Raw genomic sequence first — 27,268 nt, forward strand, 5'->3', positions numbered from 1 at the left:
TCCTTTATGCTTCCTTTTTTACACTTAAATGTTTTATCTGTCATCTGCCTAGATTCGGTCAGATTTGAGATGGGATATTAATACTGGAGAATAAAACCTGTTGAAGTGTTGTTTGCTCAGGCCTTTCCTATCTGAATGCTATGTTTTTACTGCTTCTCCTTTAATTTATATTGATTTAATGAAAAATGTTTTAGGAAGGAACTATATGGATAGTGCTATATTGTAGATGTATATTAAATAAATAAATGTTCTAAATAATAAAAATTCACAAGTCATTAGTCCAAGAGATAGGATCTCCCTTCTTCAGGTTTGTTATAATTTTGAAAATGAGGACACACAATCATAAGAAAAATGCTTTGCCATCATAATGCCCATATTTAATCTTTTTAAACAAGTAAAGCCATTCTTTTTTAAAAAAATTATTTTATCTCATACAGTACATTTTTGTATTTCCTCAGCAATGCCCATCAACAGTATTCAAAAGTTTGACATAATTCTCAGTACTTTAAGCAGCATATAACCAGTGACCACAGTAAAGCAGAGTTCACATTACACAGCTTCTTTAAAATTCAGAAGCTTAAACCTTATGTCATATTTGACATAAAGACTGTTCTTCCACCTGCACATAGTATTTGGCAAAAGTCAGGGGCTATTATGCAATGGTTTGTCACCATGTTTATCTTTGTTATTGTATGAATATTGATAAAAAGTCACTGCTCCCATTGTTCCAAGATGCTTTTCCAAAAGGCAACTGGACTTTGTTTTTTTCCCCCTTGAAAAAGTTTTGCTTCTTGTCCAAGAAGCTTCTTCAGTTCTTCGATGAGAAGTGAAACATTTTCGGGGGGGGGGACAAGAAAATCCAGTTGCCTTTTGGAAAAGCATCTTTGGAAAAGCCATGATCTGGATGGTTGAGAACCTCTATAGACACTTGTTCCCATTATTCTGTCAAGACAAAGGGAGAGTGGGGGGGGGGCACACATCTAATTCTATAGCATAATATCAGTACTACACCTAAGGTTCCAGACTTCAGACAAAAGTTGAATTGAAATCTACATCTTGTTTCTCAAGAAACTGAAGGTTTCTTCTTCAGTGAATAAGATCAAGCTTAAGTTGAAATTGTACAAGTTTATTTTATGGGATATTTTGCTAACCTATATATGTATTTGGGGAATTGGTTCTTTGAAACGTAATTGTTCACAAAGGTTCAAGCAACACTTTCCTTCCAGAGAAAAACATTGCCTGTTAGAAATCTAGAATCAAGTAATTTGCCTCCATTTAAAAAAAATGATGGTAAGTGACAAGCCTGTCTTTGGGATTTTGATATTTGGTAACTATTTTAAAAATAATAATTACACACACCCCCAAAAAAATTGTAACTTGCAATTGAGCATTTTTTTAAAGAGATCCAATTATGACAGTGAAAATATATCCCAATAGTTGCTTGAATTAAACAAAATAGGAGTTTGATGTCTAGCAAGGTCACAGAAATTAATTTAAATAAAATAATAATGCTATATAATATGATTGCAAACAAATATTTTTACAATTAGTGATGCATTGGCCTAAAAAATTATGTATCAACTATGATATTGTAAATTTTCCCAAAAAGTTATGGAAAATTCAAGATGTGTTAAGTATTAAATAACTACATGAAATATCAATGTATTTTCAAAAGTCATCCTTTGAAAAATCTCACAGTTTGATACTGACATAGTTGTACTTTGATCCAACTAAAATATTTTCATACTGTGAACAACATGAAGCAATTAATATATAAATTTGAAAAATGCAACACAAAATACAGTAAATCCTTGCTTAGGAATGTGTTACCGGCATTTAAAAGTCATGAAATTAACAGAACTTCACAGACATCAGACAACCTAGATCAGTTTTGAAAAAGCTTTGGAGATGTAACAAAACTGACTTTAAAAGTCCCACTAATGTTACAAGACTGATTATGTAGCATTCAATTTGCATATATATGTAGCGCAAATGATTCACAGAACACCCAATCTGCAATGAATGTATAACATAGTTTTCTGGACACTTTTCATGATTCTCCATGAAAAATTTACAGAAAAACTAGCAAGGGTGATATCAACTTTACATTCCTACACTGTAGATGCATACAATATTAAAGGCAAAGAATTTTAGGAAAAAGCCCCACATTTTCAATAACCTATTTATCTCTTCACTTTTATTGTTTTAAGTGTTCAAAATTAACAAGTTCAGCATATCAACATACTAATTTGGGAATCTCTAAACTCTTAATATACTTACTTCAACTGTACAGAACCAAATGCATTCATATGGGTAGTCCTTTAACTTCTTCACAGCTGAAAATATTGTGAAGTTTATTTATATTTACATATTTATGTAATTATGTATGTACATGAAGATTATAAAGTAATAATGCAACCATCTGTTCACATTATGTGTGTATGTGCATGCATATTCACATATAAACATGTACAAAGCTGAATGTATAGTTTTATACTAAACTGATTCTTTTATAAACTATTCATAGTGAAATCAGAAACAGTTTTTAAAAACTGTCTCATATAGCAAAGTATCTACTTAAGGATGAGTTGGACCAATGTAGTCTAGCTTCATTTAAAGTGCTGCTTTCCATTTGTAGCCACTGTGTATTTCTCTTTAGGATAATTAAATGATCTTTTCTGTAAAGACAAAGAAGTCAGCATCTATAACATTTAGTGTGCAAGTGGGGCAGTATTGGATAATCCAGAAGAAATCTGTGGCCATTTTGTCAGCGGTGAAGTAAGGTTCAACCTGACACATTTACTACATGGTAAGAGGTCATTTCACTATTATGCAAATCTTTCACAGAAGCATGTACAATTATAAACAAATATTTTAGCACAAAATAAAAACAATCAAGTTTAGGTAAATCAAGTACAGTATATAAGTAAGAGGTAAAAGCCTATGGATGAACTTTAAAGGCTAGAAGTTCTTCAGAGTGCATGTTATTTAAGGAACGCAGGTCAGGCAATTTCAAAAGTAGTTTTGTAAATATAGAGGCTTCATTTGGATGATTTTTTGTGATCAAAGTCCTGAGTGCACGGATCAGTGTTTCTTGCAGTGCTTCCACAGAATTGACATTCTCTATTCCTGATCGTTCTAAATAAAAGATAAACAATGGGAGGGAGACAGTTATTGGTTTGCAACATATATTGCAACATACACTGTATAAACTTCTGCAAAGTACGGAGGTATTCATCAATGCATTTAAGTTAGAAAATGATATTCAAACTAGGTAAATCACAACTGCTACAGCTCAAGGCCTATATAAATTAACATCTTAGGTCCTTAATTTATAATGAAGGATGGAAGGGCACCCTAAGGTAGGCAAATACATTCTGGAGATAATGACAACTGAAATTGTGATCCAATAGCTTGGATATGTAGAGGGATCTTTACTTATCTTTTTGAGCAGAGTAACAAATACACACATATTAGAACATCTCAGAGATCAGAGTTGCAGTAAAGTAAAACAAGGTTCTGACAATATTCTATTGTGGAAAAGAACAATAGAATTGTGTGGCTAGAGTGTACAGCTAACAGGAATGCGCGGGGTACTAGGTAAGGATCCTAACATAATCAGGAATGGAAGATGGAAGAGTCTTAAAAAATTAGGATTTTCTAGGGTGTTTATTGCCGTGAGTGTGACTTCAGAATACTCTTCCTTGCCACCCAGAAGAGTAAGAGGGCAGGTGTTAGGCTGTCCACTCCCCTCCTATATTATATTTATGATTTATTCCACAATGAAAAATTATGTTCCCTTTGCATGATAAAGAATTCATGGTAAGTGGACTTAGAAAAAATATTTTTGCACCTACCAAGGACATTGTTCATTTTACCTATTGTTGCACTTCAGTAACTACAACTAATTATCATAGATCAGACTGCATGACAATTCAAAATTACATTTCCTATTGCAATATGGATCAGAACAGGCAAACAGTGTAATCTCCCCACCCCACAGGATATATTTTATTTTAAAATTCAATAGTATATTGTCTTTAGAAGTTCACAAGAGAAAGAATATGGAACTAAAAGTGAGCTGCAAATAAAATCTCACCAAAAATCTTACATATGTAAAAGCAGCTGAAAAATAACAATGCATCCCTAATAAAGTAGAAATATTGCATCATTACTGAAAAATAGCAGCATGTGTGCTCTTTGCTAACCCCCAAAACAGTCCCAAATGTAGCTACAGCTGAAAAAAATCTGCCTCTCATCCCTTTTCATGCAAACCAACTGTATAAAAGGAACAAGAACAGAACCGTTAATGAGGCACCTCCAAAAAATACTATAAGGTAAATTTCATATATAATCTTATTTGTTAAACAGTGTGAAGAAACCCAGGGGAGGGAGAGAAGGGGAGTCCAACCCCCAAACCAGATTTCATATATTGTGAAAGACAAAAGATATTTTATTTTTTGCTACATATAAAGGTTCATTTTGTTTTCTTACCAGCAGATACAAGCACCACCGCTGTAAACAAACTCATTTCTTCATCACTAAGGTTCAGTGAATTTAGCTTTTCACTAAACTCAAACATGGAGTTCAGCAGATCACCAGCTCCCATGGTACGTAGATCATCCAAACTATACTTCTTTCCACTAAGAAAAGTGACAGTACGATCTTTTGCATCAAATAGGGATGCAAACCGTACCATTAGTACCTAGTCAAAAGAAAATTTAGGGAGAAAAGCTCGTATGTAAATCTATACTCAGTTCATATAGAATCTTCAAAGTTTGACAGCTCATAAAATTGAAGATAAAAGTCTTCTCTGAGCCAAGGTCAATTCTTGGTGATTTGTCTTAAAATTAAAGGGAAGTGATCTAAACTACTGCCTTCTGGGATTTTACTTCCCAGACCTTCAATATCCTGGTTCTCTTCTCTCCAACTATTAGTAATGAAGTAGTGAGATATATCCTGAAGATTTAATTCTAAAATAGTCCAAACACAAAATGATTACTATCCTATATAATTTATATCCTCTGTTTATTTGTTTAAAAGGGCTTTCTTACAATTTACTGAAGACATGATTAATCCCAAGCTTTTAAAAAAAAATCCCAGCAACTATTTATATAATTTAGAAACAGGCCCGGTTATATGTAAAAAAAAATATTTAGAGTTTGGGGTTATGGAGACATCCTCACTTGGCTTTGATATTTTTATTGGCATATTATTTATTTATCAAATTTATACAGCTGCCCATCTCACAAAAAGTGACTGTTATATTGAGGATATGAAAATGGTTCTGAATTAAAATGCTATATCTTCTAAAACTTTATTGCCGTTGAAGTGAGAGGCATTCCACAGGGGGGCAGTCAAAAACACTGGTGTAAGCTGACCTCCATTCCACACAGCCTTGAAAGGGATTGAGAATGTTACTTAGCACCAATATTTAAAACTTTTTTTAAGTAACACAGCTCAAAAGCAATCTCTTTCCTCAGAAAAGGAAAGATGAGGCAAAACAAGATGATAATTGGCACTTCTTAAATGCAAGTTTTCTCGTGTTCAGTGTGACTCTTTTCTAAAAGGCAAGACTGAATATAATCAGGAAGCACTGGATTTCAATTGCGGACAGAAGTGTAGGTCCCTTTAGACTAGAGGAAGGAAATTACGGCCCCTTTATAACTTGTGGACTTCAATTCCCAGAATTCCTAAGCCAGCATGACTCAGCATGGCTGGCTCAGGAATTCTGGGAGTTGAAGTCCACAAGTCATAAAAGGGCTATAGTTCCCCACCTGTGCTTTAGGCAATAGATATCACCAGCCAGGGAAGCTCACTTTGCAGATGCCACACAGAGATACCAATTTGGATACAGCAAAAAAAGGCGAGTGCTTTTCAAAATGAGTGAGGAGACAGGATGAAATTTCCAAGTAAAATATAGAATCTGTAATTACATAAAGAGGCAAATTTTGCCACATTTCCCCAATAACTACAGCAGATATATGGCAAGTGTACCAAAGTAACTGCACTCATTTTATCAATTTTGACTGATGGAAGAAGAAGAAACAAAAAGGAAATGTTCACCTCAAAGGTTCCAGCCTTCAGAAGATTTACTTGGTCATGTTGGGAAAGATCTCGGAAACCTGGAACACGCTTGGCAAATTCCACTACTTCCTTTACTGCGGGGGTAAAGCTCATAGAAAATTCTTCCCAGACTTCCTGACCAGACATATTTGGATCCACAAAAGGAGTCTTGTTCATTGGGCAAACCTGGATATTTAAACATATATAAAATGAAAATGCTATTCTGAACGCCTTCCTTTTCAAAAACTATGAAACTGGCAATGTCTTCAAATATAACACAATTATTTATAATTAAAACAGTTCATAATTAAAAATGCTAGCGAGTATGTTTCAAAAATATTAGTGTCTAATTAAAATTAAGTTTCTTCTTGTCAACAGCATAATAAAATCTTTCTTAGAAAAGAAAATTAAGTATGAGCATCTACTTTAAAATCCATTTCCCATGATATTTTATACTTGCAAACCTACATTGGCAGAGCATCCTTGCATTACAATTTTTGAATGGCTGTGATAATTTTATTTCCATCTAGTGCAATTGGTAGGCAATTACAAGCCTATTGACTAACCAGAACAAATTATATGACCTTGTGACTGTAAGTACATTACTGTAATCTTAAATATTTTTCACTTCACCTAAAGAGATAAAAAAACTGTTAAGGCTTAAAATGTTTGAATCACTGGCATGCACATTTCTTCTCTTAATTTCTATGCCATTTGAAAAATACAGCACAAATAGTGTAAAAGAATCAAAGAATGTTGTACTCTCAGCTTCCAAGTGAAATTGCTATGGGAGTGATCACTATTCAGTTGGTTTGCTTAAATGACGTATACTTCCACAGAAAGTCACACTACAATTAGTAATTAGTTAACATTTGTTCCCCCCCCCAATTGAATTCATAGGTATTTGTTTTAAAAAAGCACATATGAGGGAAGGCGTTTCTCCATCCTAAAGCGTCTTCATATATAGAAATGTTCTTCAACTGTGTTAATATTCCAACTACAGGGAGTCCTCAAACTACAACTGATCACTTAGCAACTGTTCGGATTTACGAGGAATCCAGAAAAAGGTAGATATGATATAGATTTGAAATTCTAATGACGCCTTCCCCTCCATTTACACGGTCACATTTAGGACATTTAGCAACTGGCCTGCACTGATGGCTGTTTGCAGTGTCCCAGAGTCACATGCCTTTTTTTTTTTGGCTAGGAATGGATATTTACTTCCAGTTTCCAGAAAAGAGGGCTAAATGGATCTGCTTAAGGATTGTGGGGTTCACATTATAACCACTGGAGCTGGCTTCATAGAGAGAGAGAGAAAAAAGAGCTGCCCTCTTTTTTTAAGGCTCTGCAAAAAGAAGACAGCCTCCCAAAGCCCCTATTCAAAAAGCAAAAGTTTAGCATGCTTTTCTTCCTTTTCTGCAAACTCTTCTCTGGGCATGGTTGCTTCCCTTTCAATGGAAACGGCTTTTTCCATTTGAAGCCAATCTCTGCTAGGAATTGTGAATTGTGCTTGATGGTTTTAACCCATGCAAGTCAAGCTGAAATGTCTTACGCCCAGAACGGAGTTCCGGCACCTTTTTTGGATGGAACCTTGTAGAGTAGGCAAGGTGGGTTGTATGACATGTGTGAGTTGCGGCACCTTTTTCTTTTACAAAAAAAGCACTGTTTATAACTATCGGCCTTAGGAGCCACATTCAGAGAAGAGCTTTGGAAAAGGGAAGGCAGCTTTTATTCTCTATGAAGCCAGCAGCAATATGCCAACCCTGTCCAGGAGCATGAGAAAAGGGGCATGTTAAGATGCTAGAGCTGAGGGCTGGTTTTAGCAATTTTATCTTCCTCTTCTTAAAGGGCCAGGCTGGATGACTTCATGGGAAAAAGGAAATGGCGAAGTTCAGTTGGCATGCAAAGCAACTGAAGTCAAGAGAGCTGGGCTGAAGATTCCCAGATGTTCAGGGCTTTGTGAAGAAGGTGGCTGCTTTACATCTTTGGAGTCTCCCAGGCATTTAGAGCTTTTCTTTGGAAGAGAACTTCTAAACACTCTTGTTCCTTTCTTTAATGGAAGGAGAGGATAAAAGTTTCTTTGAGGGGGCAGCACACACACAGAGACATATGCCTTCCTTCAGACATTGCAAGAAGGAATGCTCGAGGTGTATGTGTGTGAATGTGTCTTCTGACTTTCCTTTCTTAAAGCTCTTCCCGCCCCATGTAGATTCTGGCAGATTTTTATCTTTCTTTTGAACTGGTAGCCCCTTGGATAGTGGGATGAAGTTCCTGGCTACTGTAGATAGGTAGAAACTGGGCCCTGAGTGGTGCAGGCAGGGGGTTAAATCCAACCCCAGCAAAATCTGGGGCAACTGCTTCCACTGTAGGGAAAGAAACCAGTGCGAGGGAAGCCACTTGCACAGGTGATTAGGGGACTGTTTCATTACAGCTGCTCGGAAAATAGTGCCTGCTTCTATGGTGAAGCCAAGTGGTCTAGCAACACTGAGTAGTACAGTGGTGCAATGTGGCAGATATGGGGTGGGAAGTAGGCATAAGGCCAGGGGGGAAGAGTGGAGAGGGGTCAACACTGCAGTGTCCTTGTGGTCAGTCGAAAAGGCAAATTATTGCGGGAGATGTTGTAACTTCAAACAGTCGCTAAGTGACTGGTTGTATCTAGAGGACTACCTTTACACTCTACCGCCTTATTGTTCCCAGGACTATGTGACTAATTTAAGCTTATGACAACTAAAGAATAGTATTTAATAGTTGTAATACCAGATGCATTCTGCCTCCAGTGCTGCAGGAATAGGCATTCAGAGATTCAATGGAAGAAAATCCATTTTCGAGCATTTTATTAAACCCTTTTGTGGCAAAGCCATTGGCGAAGTTCATAGAATGGAAGCAAAGATTATACCCCCTTGGATAGTGCATATTGTTTTGCCCTTTATACTGTCCATTGAAATGTTTAACATTCCCATTTTGAAGCATACTGTTTATGCTACCATGATCAGCTTCACCACCAGAATTGAATTGCTCCAAGTATTTAAGATTTTTTTCCCCATTTGGATGCTGTAAAACAGTGGTACTTTCTTCTGGTTGTTCCTGATTGTACATAAATGTATCTTTGTGGGCACTAGTCACCATGCCAATCACTTCTTCCTTGACGATATCAGAGGGCAGAGGAAGAGCAGGACATAGTGGAGGAGGAAGGGGAGAAGGAGAAGAGGGCCTTTTGGCCGTTTCTTCTTGCTGTAGTTTGGAGTTCAGCTGTTCCTGAGGCACTAAGAGCAATACTTCTTGGCTATCTTTTAATGCTTCAGTGGGCAAGTGATCACTGAACTGCGTATTCATCATGGTTTTCATGGCACTTTGCATTTCAATTAGCATCCTCTGCTTCTCCCGTTTAGGAATTCGGCCAAATCGAACAGCTATAAGGAAGACAGACAGAGCCTTTAGTTTTACATTACATCAAATTCTAATAAGCATGCCACTGCATTCTTCCTTAAGAAATCATACTATTGATTAAACAGAGAATCTAATTGTGATCAAGGACCAAAAGACTACTCAACTATTTCTGGGACTCTAAATTCTGAAGATGCATGTTTCTCAAATATGAAATACCACATGGAATGGAAGAGAATTTATACACAGCCCACGCAGCACTTTCCATTGTAATGAAGAGAGTGAGCCAAATTTTTATAATTCTTTTTCTTTCTAAAAGCAAATTGTACATTTATGCTGCTTCTGGACAGAAAGGGCTATTGGAAAAGATGCTGAGTTTTATAAATATTCTCTCTTTCCTTTCCCTATATTGTTTTTTTGTACTTTATTCTCATGTTGTTTTCTTTTATTAATATAGCTTATGTTGTCCAGAAAGCTGTGTTATTAATAAAGCATTGAAATAATTTATAAAATAAGAATAGATAAGCAATTTTTCTTCTCAACAATGCAGGCAGGAATGTAAGCACTGTTTTCATGACTAAGGAAAAAAGAGCAGAAAGACACAACTTGGAATACACAACTTGGAATGAAAACAGGAAAAATGTAGTAACCAGGGCTACTCACAGTTTGGAAAGTATTGTGATTATATTTACTAAAAATTCTAAGAATAACCAAAATTTATCCGAAAGTGGCAGACTGACTGTACTGAGATACTTTGGCTTGAGAGAAATGAAAACCAGTTTGTGAGCAATGATGATATCCAAAAAGGGCAGACATGGACAAAGTAATATTAGAAACCCTAGTCATGCCGGCCACATGACCACGGAGACGTCCTCGGACAAGCACTGGCTCTTCAGCTTTGAAACGGAGATGAGCACCGGCCCCTAGAGTTGGAAATGACTAGCATGTATGTGCGGGGGAAACTTTACCTTTACCTTTAAGATTGCAAATGTATTTGCCCTATAATTTTTTTTAGTTCCTTAATTTGCTGGTCTTGCACAACCAATTTAGCTAAAACACTAGTTACTTTGTGATTCTATATATGAAGCAAACCAGCCAGTGTGGTTAGTTTAGAGTAGTATCTCCTTGATTCAATTAATAAAGTTAAGTTACCAGGCCATGATTAATTAACAATGGTATGATGCTTCCCATTTACTAGATCACAGGTATCAAACTTGCCACATCACGTGACGTGTCATGATGTAACGCGACTTTTTTTGCATTGCCGGAGCTGGGGTGGGCGCAGCCTCCGTATGATGCAACTGGCCTGTGGGCCAGCAGTTTCACAGCCCTGTACTAGATCATTCCTCTAAATCAGTATTCCTCAAAGTTGGCAACTTTAAGCTGTATAGACTTCAACTCCCAAAATTGGCTAGCTAGGGAATTTTGAGAGTTGAAGTTCACACATTGTAAAAAGTAATCTTATTTGAGCAACATTGCTCTAAAAAAACAAAAAATCAGATCTAGGTTAACCTAACTAATTTACCGGATCCCAGGCTAATTTTCTTACGGCTCAGCCTAAATTGGAAGTATATATATTTCAGGAAAAACAGCTAATAAAGTTAGCCAAAGTACTAGTCAGTTTGAATTTTCTTCCTTGAAAATTATCCTCTTAGAAAACTCTGTTTGGAAATTTGCATTGTTTCCAGTGATTGATAAATAGTAAAGTCAAGAGCCTGTGATAAAGTCTAAAAGAATCTCCTATATTTTTCCTTGATGATTAAGATCCCTTATACATTTTCTGATGAATTAACTAAATAAAAACTATAAATATTAGTGACTTTCATTTGCTGTTTTCTTTAATCAATATATTATATTGAAATGTCTTAGCCTTTTTACATTGCATTGGAAGTGGCTTTATTGTACACTACAACACATTAAGGTACATATAAAATGTGTCTGGAGAGGGAGGGACGTTGGGGGGAGGTAGGGGGGGTAGAGGGAGGGGGAAGGGTTTTTTTTTTTTTTTTCTAATGGAAAACTGTATTTTAAAACTTTTCAATAAAAAAAAAAAAAAAAATGTGTCTGGAGACGCAACACTTAGTCTTAGATTTATGAGTTGGGCAGATTTTTGTTTTCATTATTTTAAAATCACAGACGTGGATGGCCATGTATCTAACATGTAAACATATAAGGGATCCTGACAGCCCATTCTTCAATTATACAAGTTGAAGATGTAATTATTCCCTTCACAAACATGGTTTAGAGCCCTTTGTGAATATGGCCTTGCATACTGCTTATTCCCTCCATCATGGATACTCTCGATACCACGAATACATTGCTTTTAACAGGTAGACTTACAACCACAACCGAGTCCAAAATTTCTGTTGCTAAGCAAGTTGTTAAATAAATTTTGCTGTTTTATGATCTTTATAATCACAGTTGCTAAATGAATCACTGCAGTTGTCAAGTCACACAGTTGTAAAATGAATATGACTTTCCCATTGACTTTGCTTGTCAGAACTTCACAAAAGGTGATCATATGACTCTGAGATGCTGTAACCATCATAAATATGAACCAGTTGCCAAGAGTCTAAATTTTGATCATGCAGCCATGGGGACATCACAATGGTTGTATGTGTGAAAAATAGTCATGTCACTTTTTTCAGTGTTAGTGCAACTTTGAACAGTCATTAAACAAACTCTTGTAAGTAGAGGACCACCTGCATTCACAAATGCTCACTGGGATTACAAGTTCTTGTAGGAACATATTTCATGTTCCAGCATCATTTCCATACTTGGTTACGGTGCAATTGGAAGCAGAGCACAATGTTAACCTCTACTTTATCACCATTTTTATAAAACTTCCATTTGAATTAAACACAAAACGTACAACAATTCACCTTTTGAAGGTCACTGCTCAATATAGAAACATACCATCTCTTGACATTCCTACTGACAAGCATTTTTTGAATCGGCACTGCTGACACCTGTTTCTATTCATTCTCATTACAGAGCAGTTGTTACTCTTCAGGCACTTCTTATATTGGATATTTTGCTGAATGCTTCTTCTAAAGAAACCCTGAAAAAATAAGCAATTGTTTTAGTTGGTGGGGTTTTTTTTGGCGAACAGGCTCCCAATTATATCATATGAACACAATCTTGCATGTTTAATCTTCAAATTAAATAAGGCTTATGAAATTGTGTTGTGATTAAAAACAATGGAATAAAATACACACAAAATATTCATGTAAAACTTGAAAGAATATTACCCTTAGCCTTGCTGATTATACTTATTTAGAAGAAAATGAAAATATTTTAAATTTGGCAATTTAGCAAATAAAACATAGACTATATTTCAGGTAATCAGCAACAATTATACTCATTCCTAAATTTATATTTATTCTTAAGCCATTTATATTAGAAAAATTACCTTGCAGCCTTCACAGGCATGGACCCCATAGTGAAATCCTGAAGCAACATCTCCACAGACTTTACACAGCAAGACCATGCCATTAAATTCTAAAAATGCAACAGTATGAAAACAGTAGTAACATGGAAAATGAAGCACGGATAGGTTGATTTGTTATGTAATGTAATGTAAAGGAATATAGTTCTGTACACCTGCTTTCTTGGGTCATTCTTATATACGTCTCAAAGAATGATAAAAATATTTTAATATAGGAGTCAGCAAAAGATTAAGCTGTATAGTTTTTAAAATATAATGTTGTATAACTCTAGAAAAAAGCACTCTAGGAAATCTGGGCAGATTGCCTTTGAAATAAATCCCATTGCCAAACGTGCCCTCCAAACTGCATCTAAAATTTTAAGGTGTAAGAGTCTTGCTGTTAAATCTGTGTTAATTATTAACTAATGCTGACTGTAAAAAATAGCATTGTTTAGGACAAATAAAAACTGATACATCTGTTCTATGTAACTGAAATGTTACCCTGTATCACCTACAACAGACATGTCAAACTCGCAACGTCACATGACGTCGCGCAACATATCGGGATGGTTTTGCCATTGCCAGCAATGGGGTGGGTGCGGCTTCCAGATGACGCATCCCGCCCATGGGCCATCAGTTTGACACCCCTGATCTACAATAATAGCACAATTTTATTAGATTTAAATGCCATCTGAAAATTTCCTTTGTTCAGAAACAAGGCAGTAGGTTTATCAAGTAAACACAAATGTTTCAGCATGTGATGGGGTGAAACAAAAGAATGAAAATGTATCTAATGCTGATTTATGAACTGATGAAATATCATTACTGATTAACATGTTGCAAATAGGTTCCGGGAATCAACAATTCCACTTTTGATCATGGAATTTAATTCTCTGAGTAATAAACCAACTAAAGTTTGTTTTCTGAGATTAAAATATTAGGCAGTGCAAAAAGTATTAAATTAATAAGTTATTATTAAAATTGGCAATACTTAAATAATCAGAAAAAACAGAGATGTTCATTTAAGTGATTTGTACAAAGGGCATTCAAGTACTGTTAGATAGAAAAAGAAATGTTTAAATGTAAAGTTTTCCCTAATACTCCTGACACCACTAATAATGAATTGGTTATAGGATTGGCAGCTATATAATTGTGTTAAATTAATAAATAATAAAATATAATACACGTTTTAACATTTCAGAAGTTGAAACCCGATAGTCACAAAAATATTGTACTGAAGTATCATTGTTTGAGTTTTGTGTTAATATAGTGGCATGTTTTTGGCTTATCAACTACAACTGGACTGGCAATAACTCCCAAGTGGAAAATCATATGACCACACCAAACGTATAACACTTCTGCTTGCCTCACAAAGTCAATCACTTAATTAAGTAAATCAATTAAGTGCTATCAACTGCCCCTCCATGTGATCATAACTTGCAATTTTACTACCACGTTCTCCATTGATTCTGCTTATTGTGAAACTTGTAAATGGCAATCACTGCAAGAGCTACAATAATCGTAAATGTGTGGCACCTGCAAAGTGCCCGAATGGTGATCATGTGACCACAGATAGATGCGATGGCATAAATGTGAGGATTGGTTGCAAAACTCTTTTTTCAACTCTTAATTTGAAATGCTCACCATTGAAGGCTATCAGTAAACTAGGACTAACTGTATCTAATAAAAGCTTTATTAGGGTGGGAATGAATGTGCAATTCCAGAACAAATGTGCGGCAATCCTAAGAAGTTCCAGCTTCAAAGGCTGGTGTCTCCAAACTAAGAAGTACAGAAATTAAGTGCAGCAGTCACCAGTTACTGGGAGCTTAGGAATCTGCAGACAAGCAAATAAGATGCTCTGAAATAGTCTCGTGTTTTGTGCACACTTGGTAAATGATTCAGAAATGTTTTGGGTCTTGTGCAAGTGCAGTGCTCTTCTGCTATGTTTTAAATCAGTTCCTTGTTTTTCAAGCTTCGGTACAATACTACCAGTTTTAAAGGTAACATTAACCATAATAAATGCTCCTTAGAGCAGTGTAAACCTAATAGAGGTTTTGTGCTTATATGAGGTCACAATCAGTTCTAAATTATCTTCAAAGTGTGCATGATCATGTTACATGGGTAAACTTATTTTACTTTGATTCAGAAATACCCTTTTTCTCAATCTGAACTTATATATTCTTTCAGTAGCGAACCTGGGTGATTCCAAAATCTCAATTCTAAAATGCTGTGCTGTAAGCATTTTAAATAGGGAGATTTCCAGTCAGCGGTTTCTTGGTAAACATTTCTCAATTTCTCATTTTTCCAATTTAATTGTGGACCATGGGCCTGTTGGTCCCAGTCTAACTATGGAACAGGAATATGAACGACAATATGACAGTTTGGAGCATCAGAACTCCAGTTTTAACTAGAAGAATGGAGGGTTAAATCCTGAAGATTTAATACTGCATGCTACAGGCCACTGCTGCCAAGTTTCAGATATTTATTTATTTTTATTTTAATTCCATTTATATCCCGCCCTTCTCCGAAGACTCAGGGCGGCTTACAAGCTTAGCAGTATAGATATATATAGATATATCTATCTTATACCTAAAATGGATAATCTAAGGATCAATTCAGATGTCACAAGTTCCTCCTCTTGTTAGTCTCTCTTTTATATTACAACGTTATATGGGTATGTCTAACAAAGGTTCAACCAGAGAGTACCTGGAAGTCAGCATTTGGAAAGTTTCAATTATCAACAAGTGAGTAGCAGTTTGATCATAACAGCTAACCATGGGAAGAAAAAAGGAGAAGCTGTAAATTATAGAAAAATGAAAGGAGCTGAGAAACGTGATAGCAGAAACGAGTGTTTTGTAAAAGACTAATAACACTTACTTGCAAATCCATTATGACTTTTTGCTGTTGAGGTGCCACTTGATTGATTTGCCTTAGTGTGATTCTCTAATTGGACACTGTTTGATCTTCTATCAGAGCCCTCTTTACTCTTGCTATTACAGCTCCCCTCAGAGGAGGAACTATTTGGTGATGGTGGTACAGGGGAAGAAGAGGACTGAAAACTGTTGTCTGAGGTTTCACTGTGACAGGAAGCAGGGCTAGATGCTGAGCTTGAAGAGCTGATGTAAGCAATTACACTTCCTGGAAAAGAACATAGGAGTACAGCTATTATCTGTAGTCAGGCGTCAGCTTCCCCTTCCCCTCCTCTTATAACATTATTTGAAATGTTTGATTTCAGAAAACAGCATCTACTTCATCATCTGAAGCTCAAGATTCAAATTCAAGGTGCTGGTGATGACCTATAAAGCCCTAAATGGCATGGGTCCGGATTATTTACGGGAGTACCTTTTGCTGGCGTTAACTTCCCATCGTCCTGTGCGCTCCCACAGAGAGGGCCTCCTCAGGGTGCCGTCGGTCAGGGAATGTCGACTGGCGGCCCCCAGGGGGAGAGCATTCTCTGTGGGCGTGCCTGCCCTCTAGAATCAGCTCCCTGTTGAGCTCCGGATGGCTCCCGACCTTTGCTCTTTCTGCCGCGACCTGAAGACTTGGCTATTTGAACTTGCCGGCCTGGACTGAGGGACTGGGAGTTTAGATTTAAAATTTAAAATTTTACATTTTAGAACGTGTTTTATTGTTTAGGGCTACTTGGTTTAATTTATTTTAATTTTTGTATATTATGTGTTATATATAGTGTTTTAATTGCCCTGGACACCGCCCCGAGTCCTTCGGGAGAGGGGCGGTATATAAATCCAAATAATAAATAAATAATAAATAAATAAATTCAATTACATCGCCCTAACCAAGAGAAGGTGCTCAGAGAAAAACAAACAAATGAAGTTTAGGTTGCTTTTGTTTTTGAAGACACAAGAAAATAGTCAGTGGTGAATCCGAAATATTGCAATTTGATTTTTCATATCTATTAGCTAGCAGGTATGATAAGCCACTGAGACACAAACTCAATAAACATAAGTTTATAAAATAATAGTATAGCTTTCAGCAACAATGAACATTAAAAAAAAGCCTAGAGCTTGGACAGTCAGTTTACAAGTTTTCCAAGTCATACAATGACAAAAGGACCCTCCGGAAGAGTAACTCCTAAAATACATTAAAACTTTTTATATATGCTGAGTGATATAAATTTACAACAGTCCAAATATTGCAGTTGGCCTTGGTAGAAATAAGCAATTACTTTGGAAGGTGAAAAAGGCCAAACAAGGGTCTTCCAGCAGAGTGAATGAAATTAAAAACAAAAGTAATTAAAATGATGAGAGATGAAACTGAATTAAGGAATGCTGATATTTTAGATATTTATATGGGAAAGATAGCAATATTCTAAGAGTGGTATTGAAACAAATGCTGTGGTGTACAAGAAAAAAATGAAATGCAAGTCAAAATGCAACATTTAACATGGGCATTAAGACTGCATCTATGCATGATTGATTGGACATATGACATTACTGTTTCCCTATTTAAAAAAACCAATTTAGCAGGGAATACAAAAACTATAGATTACTTTAGGTTTGCTCTAGAAGTAGGCCAAATTATGACTGAAATAGTTATCAGGGCCGATAATGAGAAAAATTTGGGAAGTGCAATCTAAGAACTTACATTTATAGCATTTTGCATGAAAAATAAAGATTAGTATTCTATCTTAGAAGTGACCCAATATTAAATAACTTTCACCTATTTGATTTGTGTGCTCTCTAATATACAGCAAAAAGTAGGAGATAAGAAAAACATGCATTTAAGCCCATAGACCCAGTTGTGGATAGATTTTTTTTTAAAAGCCGCCCTGAGTCTTCGGAGAAGGGCGGGATATAAATGGCATTAAAATAAAATAAATAAATAAATAAGCGTTCCATAATGCTACAATCATCACATACTGACCGCCATTAAGCTACAACATCGCGCAGATTGGGCCTAATTGAATTTTGCATGTAACAAGTTAACTTGTCTTGATGTCTCCACTATCTATGATGTTTTGATGTTATGAAATTACTGAGCTCAGACTTTAATAGCACCGAACGGTGGCATTATTATGAAAAATGTTAGGAAGGAAAAAATGAATACCATGTATGTCAAATGGACTAATTTTATTTCATTACAAATGAAATAGGGAAATGTTTGCACTTTTAGCCTTACAACAGTTATTTATGTATAACAGGAAAAAAAAATTCCAGAGCACTTGGAAAGGCTTAGTAAGAGATAGCCATGAATAAGATCCCAGCCTCAATAACTTTCCCACTGATACTCTTACATTTCAAGTACCCTTCACAAAAGATCTTCAGAGGGAGAATCATTTCAAATAATAACATTAATAAGAATTATAGGATAAGAAACAAAGGATGATTTCTAAATTTGCAGAACAGAGTTTTAACCTGTGTGCTTACCCAGGGATGTGTGCTGATTTTATACATAACCCCATTATTTGCAGTGAATTTAACAGAATCAGACTACAATAAAAATTACATCTTACATTTTAAGAATGGAATTACCAAACCAGGAAATGATATGGTACATTGGTGATGCTCACCTATCATTAGTGTTTTGTGCCAAACAATATGATTTTTTTAAAGTGGAATATTATTTCCAGTATATTGGAAAAAAAACAAGAATACTCTGTCAAATAGTAAATGTGCACTCTACAAAAACAACTGTTTAATTTGACTTGAAACAGAATTCTGATACTAATGTACTTAATATTTTGTGCGGTTTTTCCTTAATATTCTACATACAAGTACATTATGGACATGTAAAAGTTAAACCACGTTCACTTACCATAATTAATCTTATGTAAATACCACAGTACCCTTAAACAATTGGATTAGAAGATAAGAATACAGAGGAATATAATTATTATGATTCAGCACCTGATGGCTGTAAGCCATCTCTTTATAGAAAAGCATTCTGTAATATACTCACACAATCCCAGTTAAAACATACAAATAATTTCAAACCTCCTCAAGAGGCTCAGCAATCTATGCATAAAAAATAAATACATAAAAAAGAGCATTGAGGAAAAGTAGGAAACATTTTCACAGTAAATGCACATCAACAGCGAGAAAACTGCTATTTGATACTCGTAAACAATAATGCTGACATCAAATTAATTAGGATAGTGAGGAAAAATTGGCAACTGAGAAATAACCTTGCTTATTCACCTATGAAATACAATGGAGGAAAAAAAAGTCCAACTTCATTTATGTATTTACAAATTCTTCAGATTGATGATAATGGTTTAATAGTTCCGTTTGTAGCAACATGGCAAAATTTCACTTTAGAAAATATTATGAATAAAGAAGCACAAATAAAATGGTCAATATAATGATTTTACATAATCCAACCTTTGCTATTTTTCTCTATTGTAAAATATTATTTTATATGGATGGCACATAAATACACATACATGTTGTGGTACCATAAGGTAAACGGTAAAGATGAAGTCATATCTTACTTTAGCGGGAGGTGCTCCTCTGTTTCTTAACCAAGGGTGCCAGCATTGTCCAAAGACATTTCTATGGTCATCACTATACACCGAGGCACATGGAAAACTGTTACCTTCCCACCGAAGAGGTACCTATTTATCTACCTGCATTTACATGCTTTCAAACTGGGAAGGAGCAGGGCAAGTAACAGGAGCTCATGCCATTACACAGCAGACTGGCCTTGAGTCCAGGCGGTCAGCTTTCCAGTTGACGAGCTCAGTGTCTTTGACCCCCATCGTGCCCCCTTCATATGGTGCAAATCTTTTAAAACTATTATCACAGTGATGTTCAGAAAACTAAAGTGATTAATGGCCTTTCTTTACAAGGAGAAACATGTAATTAATTCAGGAAAAAGGCAAGACAAACGAAGTGTTTTAAAACTATGAATGATGTCAAGGAAGCACATAAAAGCAACTACCTCTCTTTTATAGAACATACTTCAGGATTATACATGGTAGTAAAAGGAAGATAGGACAAAAAACTAAAAAAATACAGTACTTTAAACAATGTATAAATGACATTTGTTCACCATAAAATGTGAGAAGGGCTAGTGACTTAGATAGTCCTTGTGACATAGAGGCTGATTATTTGTGGGGTTGTCTTCCATAGCTTCCTCATCCTATATGATCAACCAGAAATAGTATGCTTTGGATCCCATCAATTAGACAACTTTATCTGATGCCATCCAAGAAACAGAGTTTGTTTTCCAAATAATAGCCCTCAACTTACAATCATTCATTTGATGATCATTTGAAATTAAAATGACACTGAAAAAGGTGGCAGAATTGGTCATATTTATATAACCATTTGCAACACACCCAGTTAGGTGATCTAATTTTGGATGCCTGGCAACCAACTGTATTTACGATGGTGGCAGCATGTATCAGAATGGCTGCCACTTGCAACCCTTCCCAGCCAGCTTCTGACAAGCGAAATGTATGGGGGAAGTTGGATTTGCTTAATAACCCATGATTCATTTATCAACTGCAGTGATTTACTTAACAACCATAACAAATAAAATGTAGTAAAATCAGGCGCAGCTCACTTGCTTTGCTTAGCAATAGAAATTCTGGTCCCAATTATAGATGAAAACTAAGCACTAGCTGTAGTCTCTGCATTATTGTGTTCTAAATTGTTTCATTTTATAAATGCCACCCAGACTTAATAAATAAATAAATAGTTAATTAGTCAAGAAAAATCTTGCCAACTAATAAACAAAGCAGCTATATTCTGGGCTATTCTATCAGTTATAAATTGTTTTTATTCTATTAGAATGAGCGTGAACTTCTCAGCATTTGGTAAAACAGATCAAAGATCAAAATCGAGTGCATATAAAGAGAATTTACAATGCTTTAATAGAATTGGATTTGGAAATGGAATTAGTTAAAGATTGTATGGTAAAGTGGGCTCAAAATATTCAAGAAACGATCCCATTGGATATATGGGAGGTAATTTGGGTTAGAAATGTAAAATTTACCCAGGCACAAAATTTAAGAGAAATTTTTTATAAAATGTTTTATAGATGGCATTTGGATCCTAAAAAGTTGTCTTGAATGTATCCTAATTTACAGCCCAAATGTTGGAGATGTGGCAGTTTGGATGCCACTTATTTTCATATCTGGTGGACTTGTAGAAATATAAAAGCTTTTTGGATTAAAATTTGGTGGAATGTTCAAAAGATTTTTAAGAGAAAGATAAAGTTTACCCCACAACTATTTTTATTGGGTGTTATTATAGATTGTGATACTAAAGAAACTAACTTGATGTTGAATTTGATAACAGCTGCAAGGTTATTGGTAGGGCAATACTGGAAGAAGGATAGTTTGCCTACTATAGAAGAATGGACATTTAAAGTGTCAAATTTAGCAGAAACGGCTAAGATTTCTGCTTATCTGAAGGATCATTCACAAGAAAGATACATTTTGGTCTGGAGAAGATGGATAGATTATATTCAGAATAAATATGGGACCAAAAAGTTCCATTTAGCTTATGGGTAAATTTTAGATTGTTATTATTAATAGTTAATTATAGCGGAATTTTTATTAGTTTTAATTATATGGTATTATTATTATTTTTAGTATTAGTATTGTTTAAAAACTTATTTGTTCTCATTGAAATGATCATATCGGTCTCCCTTTATTCTTTGTTAGCAAGCCAAAAAATTTACACAAATATGAGCTGCCACTGATGTGGCTACTGCCTGTAGATGGCCTTGGGCTAGGCTGAAACAGGAAATAAGATTTGTCCCGTGTCTGGGACTAAGTAAGTGTATTCTGAATGCTTAACAAATATTTAATATATGTGTCTGTGTGTGTGTGTGTATGTATGTATATATATATGTATGTGTGTATGTATATATGTATATATATGTATATATGTATGTATATGTATGTATATACATACACACATACACATACATACATCTACAGTATATGTATATATATATGTATATATATATGTATGTATGTATGTGTATATACATATACATACATACATACATACATACATACATACATATATATATATATATATATATATATATATATATATATATATATATATATGTCTTTGGTCATTTGGTTTTTCCCCCACATAGAATTGGAGGTATTAGGGCAACGTTTCGACGAAATCTCATCCATCATCCTCAGGCTGGTGACTTCAGCTTCGTTCTTCTGGGAGAAGTATGTGATAGTGGCTGTTTTTTCCTCTTTTTTAAACTGCCAGAGGGGGTGTGTTCTGTGGGTGGAGCCTTGGCTGTGTTCTGATGGGGTGGAGGTGTGCTCTGATTGGGTGGGGGCACACCTCCACCCCATCAGAACAGATGAGATTTCGTTGAAACGTTGCCCTGATACCTCCAATTCTACGTGGGGAAAAACCCGAATGACCAAAGATCTACAGACAAACAGCCGCAAAAACCTCAGAAAATATATATATATTCTGTTAAATTCCATTATGTTTGCAATTTTGTCAACTTGTGTGATAGACGCTTGGAGCCAGTTATTTTGAGCAATTACACACAGTCACTACACACCTGTACTTTCTACAATTACTGAATTGGGAGGAAGAGAACCATTCCCTCCGCTATCCAGTCTTTCATAAATAAATAAAAAAAAATCATTCAAATTCTCACAGTCTTAGGCAAACTGCCCAATTCAGTTATGCAACTCTCTGGAGTCTATCTATACATGTTATACCACCTGATTTCATCTATTGCATAAGCTCAGTCATCAGAAAAAATTGTTCCGCTGCCTTCCTCCAACCTGTTACATTACAAATGCCACAGTTCCTAGTCCATGTGAGAGTGAGATCTCAGTGATGACTGGATTCCTATCACATGGGCATACACACATAAGAAAAAGTACAAATAACCAGAAATGCTTTCTGTCCTAGAAGGAGGTATAAGCAAAATTGTGATATATTCCAAAACTACTGAAAATGCTTTCAAGTAAATCTAATTCTAGAGTGGATGGATATAAATATACAAAAATGGTGGACACATTTACATGAGAGTAAATGTGAGTAGAAACTATGAACAAAGTCTGAGTAGTATCTTTACATCAACTACACTTCAATAAAAAAATAACTATACCTGTCTGCTCAAATAGATCTATAGTAAGAGTAAATTCAATGACTTAGGGCAGGGGTAGGCAACCTTGGCTCTTTTATGACTTGTGGACTTCAACTCCCAGAATTCCTGAGTCAGCATGGCTGGCTCAGGAATTCTGGGAGTTGAAGTCCACAAGTCATAAAAGAGCCAAGGTTGCCTACCCCTGACTTAGGGCTTCCTTTTGGCCTTCTGAACGGCTGTGCAGACCTGGTTGTTTCCCCAAGCATTAGGCTAAGGTAGGGGGGTTGAGCTGGTAGAATGTTTGGTCTGGCACCTGGGGAAAGGGTACTTTTGTTTTTAACCATTTTTTTATAGAATGTTGTGAGCTTTCTAGAATCATTAGGAGACAGGAGGCCTGTATGAGTCCTGAATGAATGAAGTAAGTTGGGAAATAACTGCTTTAGTTTTTCAGAAAAATACAGTAACATCACATAGTTAGTGACAACATTATCAAGCTTCCCCTATGTTCTTTCTTCTTTAAATTTTGATAACTCTTCTTGTTTTTTTAAATAAAAACAGTTTGCAGCATCTCTGAGCTTCAGGGTTTTTTTTCAGAACCAGGAAGATATTTAGCAGTATTTATCTACACTTTTCTCTGAAAACAGCCCACTGAACTTAATGTGATAGCAATCTTTCAATATATGAGGGTCGCTCACAGAGAAGAGGGGGTCAACCAATTCTCCAAAGCACCTAAGAGTAAGACAAGGAATGAAAGATCAACAAAGAGAGAGAAAACTTAGAACCATCAGGAGAAATTTCCTGACAGTTAGAACAATTAATCAGTGGAACAGCCTGCCTCCAGAAGTTGTGGGTGCTCCGTCACTGGAAGTTTTGAGAGACTGGCCAGTCATTCATCTGAAATGGTATATGGTCTCCTGCTTAAGTAGGGGGTTGGACTAGAAGACTTCCAAGGTCCCTTCCAATTCTGTTATTCTGTAACTTTTTGATATCACTGTATTAAAATTGTAGCAATTCTATATACAACCAAGAAGTTACAGAATCAGGCACCAAATAATAATAATAATAATAATAATAATAATAATAATAATAATAATAATAATAATAATAATAATAATAATAATAATAATAATAATAATAATATAAAGTTGGAAGGGACCTTGGAGGTCATCTAGTCCAAACCCCTGCTCAGGCAGGAAACCTTATACCAATTCAGGCAAATGGCTGTCCAGTCTCTTCTTAAAAACTTCTAGTGTTGGAGTATTCACAACTTCTGGAGAGAAGTCGTTCCACTGATTAATTGTTCTAACTGTCAGGAAATTTCTCCTTAGTTCTAGTTGCTTCTCTCCTTGACTAGTTTCCATCCGTTGCTTCTTGTCCTGCTTTCAGGTGCTTTGGAGAATAGCTTGACTCCCTCTTCTTTGTGGCAGCCCCTGAGATATTGGAACACTGCTATCATGTCTCCCCTCACCCTTCTCTCATTTAACCCTCTTGAATTAAACTTCCTTCAGTGTTATCTACAAATTACAGGAATTGTAGACCAATGTGGCCACAATTAATATATTGTCAAATTCTACATATAAACAAGTATATAGGATAACACTGGTTCACTCAGAACAAAGAAAACAGAAAAGTACACCACTGCCAAAATACACCACTGAGCAGTATCTTTATTGTGGAGTCCTTGGTGCTCTCTGAGCTTGGTTATTTGCTTGCAGCGGTTTCATTACCACACTAGGTAACATCTCTGATCCTATCCCTGGTTTTCTAAATTCAATTGATCAAGCTCCTGTTGAAATCTACTTAGGAAATGTGCAGTTAACCAAAATAAAGCTACTAGTCCCTCCATCACTGAGACCAAAAGTGATCAAATTCTGCCCAGCAATTGAGGACATCTGGTCAACGGTCAAGCATTCCGTGGTTCCAGGCATAATCCTTCCCAATTCCAAGCGGAAACGGTCGCCTTCGGGTCCTTTGTATGCAGAGCAACTCCTTCTATTCACCAAGTACAAATCACCACTTGTGGTGGTGAGAAGAGATGACGGGCGTGGCTGAATGAATCGTCTCCACTGCCTCCCCACCCCACCCCCACGTGTCCCTTGCCTGCTGAGCCTGGATGTAGGTCACCAAAACAACGGCCTCCAGCTGCTTTTACACGTGTCAGTCCACACGGTCCCCCAGCAACACCGCCCAGCGCAATTATGCAATCTGGGCATCTGAGCAAGCCAGAGCCAATGAGGGCGCGCCTGGCACTAAACGTAAACAAAAGGGCGCACATGGCTCAGCCGGCCAGTCCATGTGAGGCCATGGAAAGAAAACAACCGGTAGCAAACAGGGGCAGCAACTGTGGGGAAGAGGGAGCGGCGGCAAGCCCAAACCTGTCCGCAATGCCAAATGCCCAGATTGATCTCTCTGTAAAGTATCGTAGCCTTGCGATCCCAAGGAAAAAGTTCGAAGCTCCAAGAAAGGGGTTTTTTTCGCCAACCCTCCATTCCCATGACGCGTTTTTCCCCCTGAATGTACTGACAGCCGTTTCCTCTCCCACCCCTTTGCTCCCGACTCCACTAGTTTGTAACCTCTCATTCCTAAGCCACGGTCTTCCCTTTCAGTCAGCACAAACCTCATCAGCCGCTTCAGCCATCCCCCACTCTACAGGTGTAGAAGCTACAGGTCTTATTCTGTGTTCCTTTGCTTTTGGAACAGAAACACGAGAATAAACTAATAAGACGACCTTCGAATCATTTAGGATCAAGACACTGGCCGAAACGACCATTCTTAGTAGAAGCAGTTGCTTAAAGTACAAAACTCCATCTGCCCAAACTCTCTTGCTCTAATTATCCCCTTGGGCAAACGCCATGTCCCCACCCCCACTTTCTGGGCAATTACGGTTGCGGAGTTTCGTCCCAATAAAGAATCTACTTACCGACACTCAACTCCATGCCTGCCCTTCTTCTCTTCCAAGAACGTGATGCCGAGGGCTGTGATTTTTTTTCCAAAGAAGAAGGAAGCGGGTGGGATTGCGGCTGGCCCTTGAGAAAGCCTCCTGAGCCGCCGACTTAAGCCCACACCGGTGCGTCCCTGGTGGCAGTCTTGAAGGGCTGCCGGGGCGCGCGGTGCGGCGCCTCTTTCTGGGTCCCTTTCCTGTGCCTTCCACCTGCGTGCGGATGCAGAATGAACCAGTGCTGCAGCTGTGCTCCTGGGAGGTACACCCGCCTGCCCTGTGCGTGGAGCTGCCTCGTGCGTTGTTAGGCGGGAGGAGACGAAAGAGCGGCCGCAGAAGCCGCCGCCGAGCCTTCCTGAGGAAGTTTCTTGCTGAGCTGGCTCCCTGCCAGGGCTGCTGCGGCTGTTTCCTCCTCCCCTTAACAAAGCAAGAAGAGTCAAAGGGAGTACAGCTCTGACCCACGTGCTTCTGCGCTGCCATCCTTCCTTTCCTTCCCCTACTTGCGCCTCGTTCCCTCTGCGTTGCCGCTCGGGCGTATTTCACCTAGTAACACAGTTCCTTTTTTCTCGGGAGGCCGAAGGGAGGGGACGTTAGAAAGAACAAGCCGTTCTCACGTGTAACTCCGCGTGGTGAGGCGGATCTGTGGGTCTTGAGCTGTAACAAGGGTAGGCAACCTCGGCTCTTTTATGACTCATGGACTTCAACTCCCAGAATTCCTGAGAATTCTGGGAGTTGAAGTCCATGAGTCATAAAAGAGCCGAGGTTGCCTACCCCTGAGCTATACCAAAAGAACAGAGTAGCGGGCTTGCGGGTTTCTGTCCCTATTCTAACCGCGCTGAGCCGGAAGATGGCTGACTTTGACATTTCCTTGAATTTTGGACTTCTTCCCTGGGTCAGAAAGGAAATCTCAGTGCTCTCAGCTTCTTAGGTAACTGTACTGTAGCATTATGGTAAATATCTATGGAGATTCTCAATCACCCATGTCGTGATTGTCCCAATGGTGCTTTTCTAAAAGACAACTGGGCTTACTTGAAAAGGTTTTGCTTCTCATTCAAGAAGCTTCAGTTCTGTTCTTCAAAACTGAAGAAGCTTCTTGGCTGAGAAGCGAAACGTTTTCAGGGAGAAAAAAACCAAGGAAGCCCAGTTGCCTTTTGGAAAAGCACCTTTGGGACTAGCCTTATGGTAATTATCACTTGATTTTGGACAGAGCTGTCTATCCTTAACAATTATTTTATCGGCCACACTTATCTCTCTAATAAAGTTTCACCTATGGGTACACACCAAAAGGCAGGAATAATCACCTGTCTTGACCTTGATCCTTAGGATAAATATGATTTTTTTTATTTTTTTATTTTAATTCCATTTATATCCTGCCCTTCTCCGAAGACTCAGGGCGGCTTACA

The 27,268-nt window shown here is 37.0% G+C and overlaps 1 protein-coding gene across 1 annotated transcript; it reads right to left on the bottom strand.

Moving 5' to 3' along the window:
• Positions 1 to 360: 360 nt before the first annotated feature.
• On the bottom strand, positions 361 to 26,374 carry NR1D2 (nuclear receptor subfamily 1 group D member 2). Its single transcript, XM_081343514.1, has 8 exons — positions 25,848 to 26,374; positions 15,755 to 16,015; positions 12,863 to 12,951; positions 12,367 to 12,511; positions 8,824 to 9,476; positions 6,067 to 6,252; positions 4,495 to 4,705; positions 361 to 3,138 (listed from the first exon to the last, which is right to left on the bottom strand). The coding sequence occupies exons 1-8, from the start codon at positions 25,861 to 25,863 to the stop codon at positions 2,942 to 2,944; spliced, it is 1,758 nt and encodes a 585-aa protein (XP_081199640.1). The 5' UTR covers positions 25,864 to 26,374; the 3' UTR covers positions 361 to 2,941.
• Positions 26,375 to 27,268: the final 894 nt, after the last annotated feature.

This window comes from Vipera berus (genome assembly GCF_964194415.1).
Source record: "Vipera berus genome assembly, chromosome: Z".
NCBI lineage: Eukaryota > Metazoa > Chordata > Lepidosauria > Squamata > Viperidae > Vipera > Vipera berus.

Coding starts and splice junctions, on each gene's coding strand:
- NR1D2 (XM_081343514.1), bottom strand. Junction 12,952..15,754: donor AAGTCATAATGGATTTGCAA/GTAAGTGTTATT, acceptor TTGCATTTTTAG/AATTTAATGGCATGGTCTTG. Junction 4,706..6,066: donor TGAAGGCTGGAACCTTTGAG/GTGAACATTTCC, acceptor TCTTTTGACTAG/GTACTAATGGTACGGTTTGC.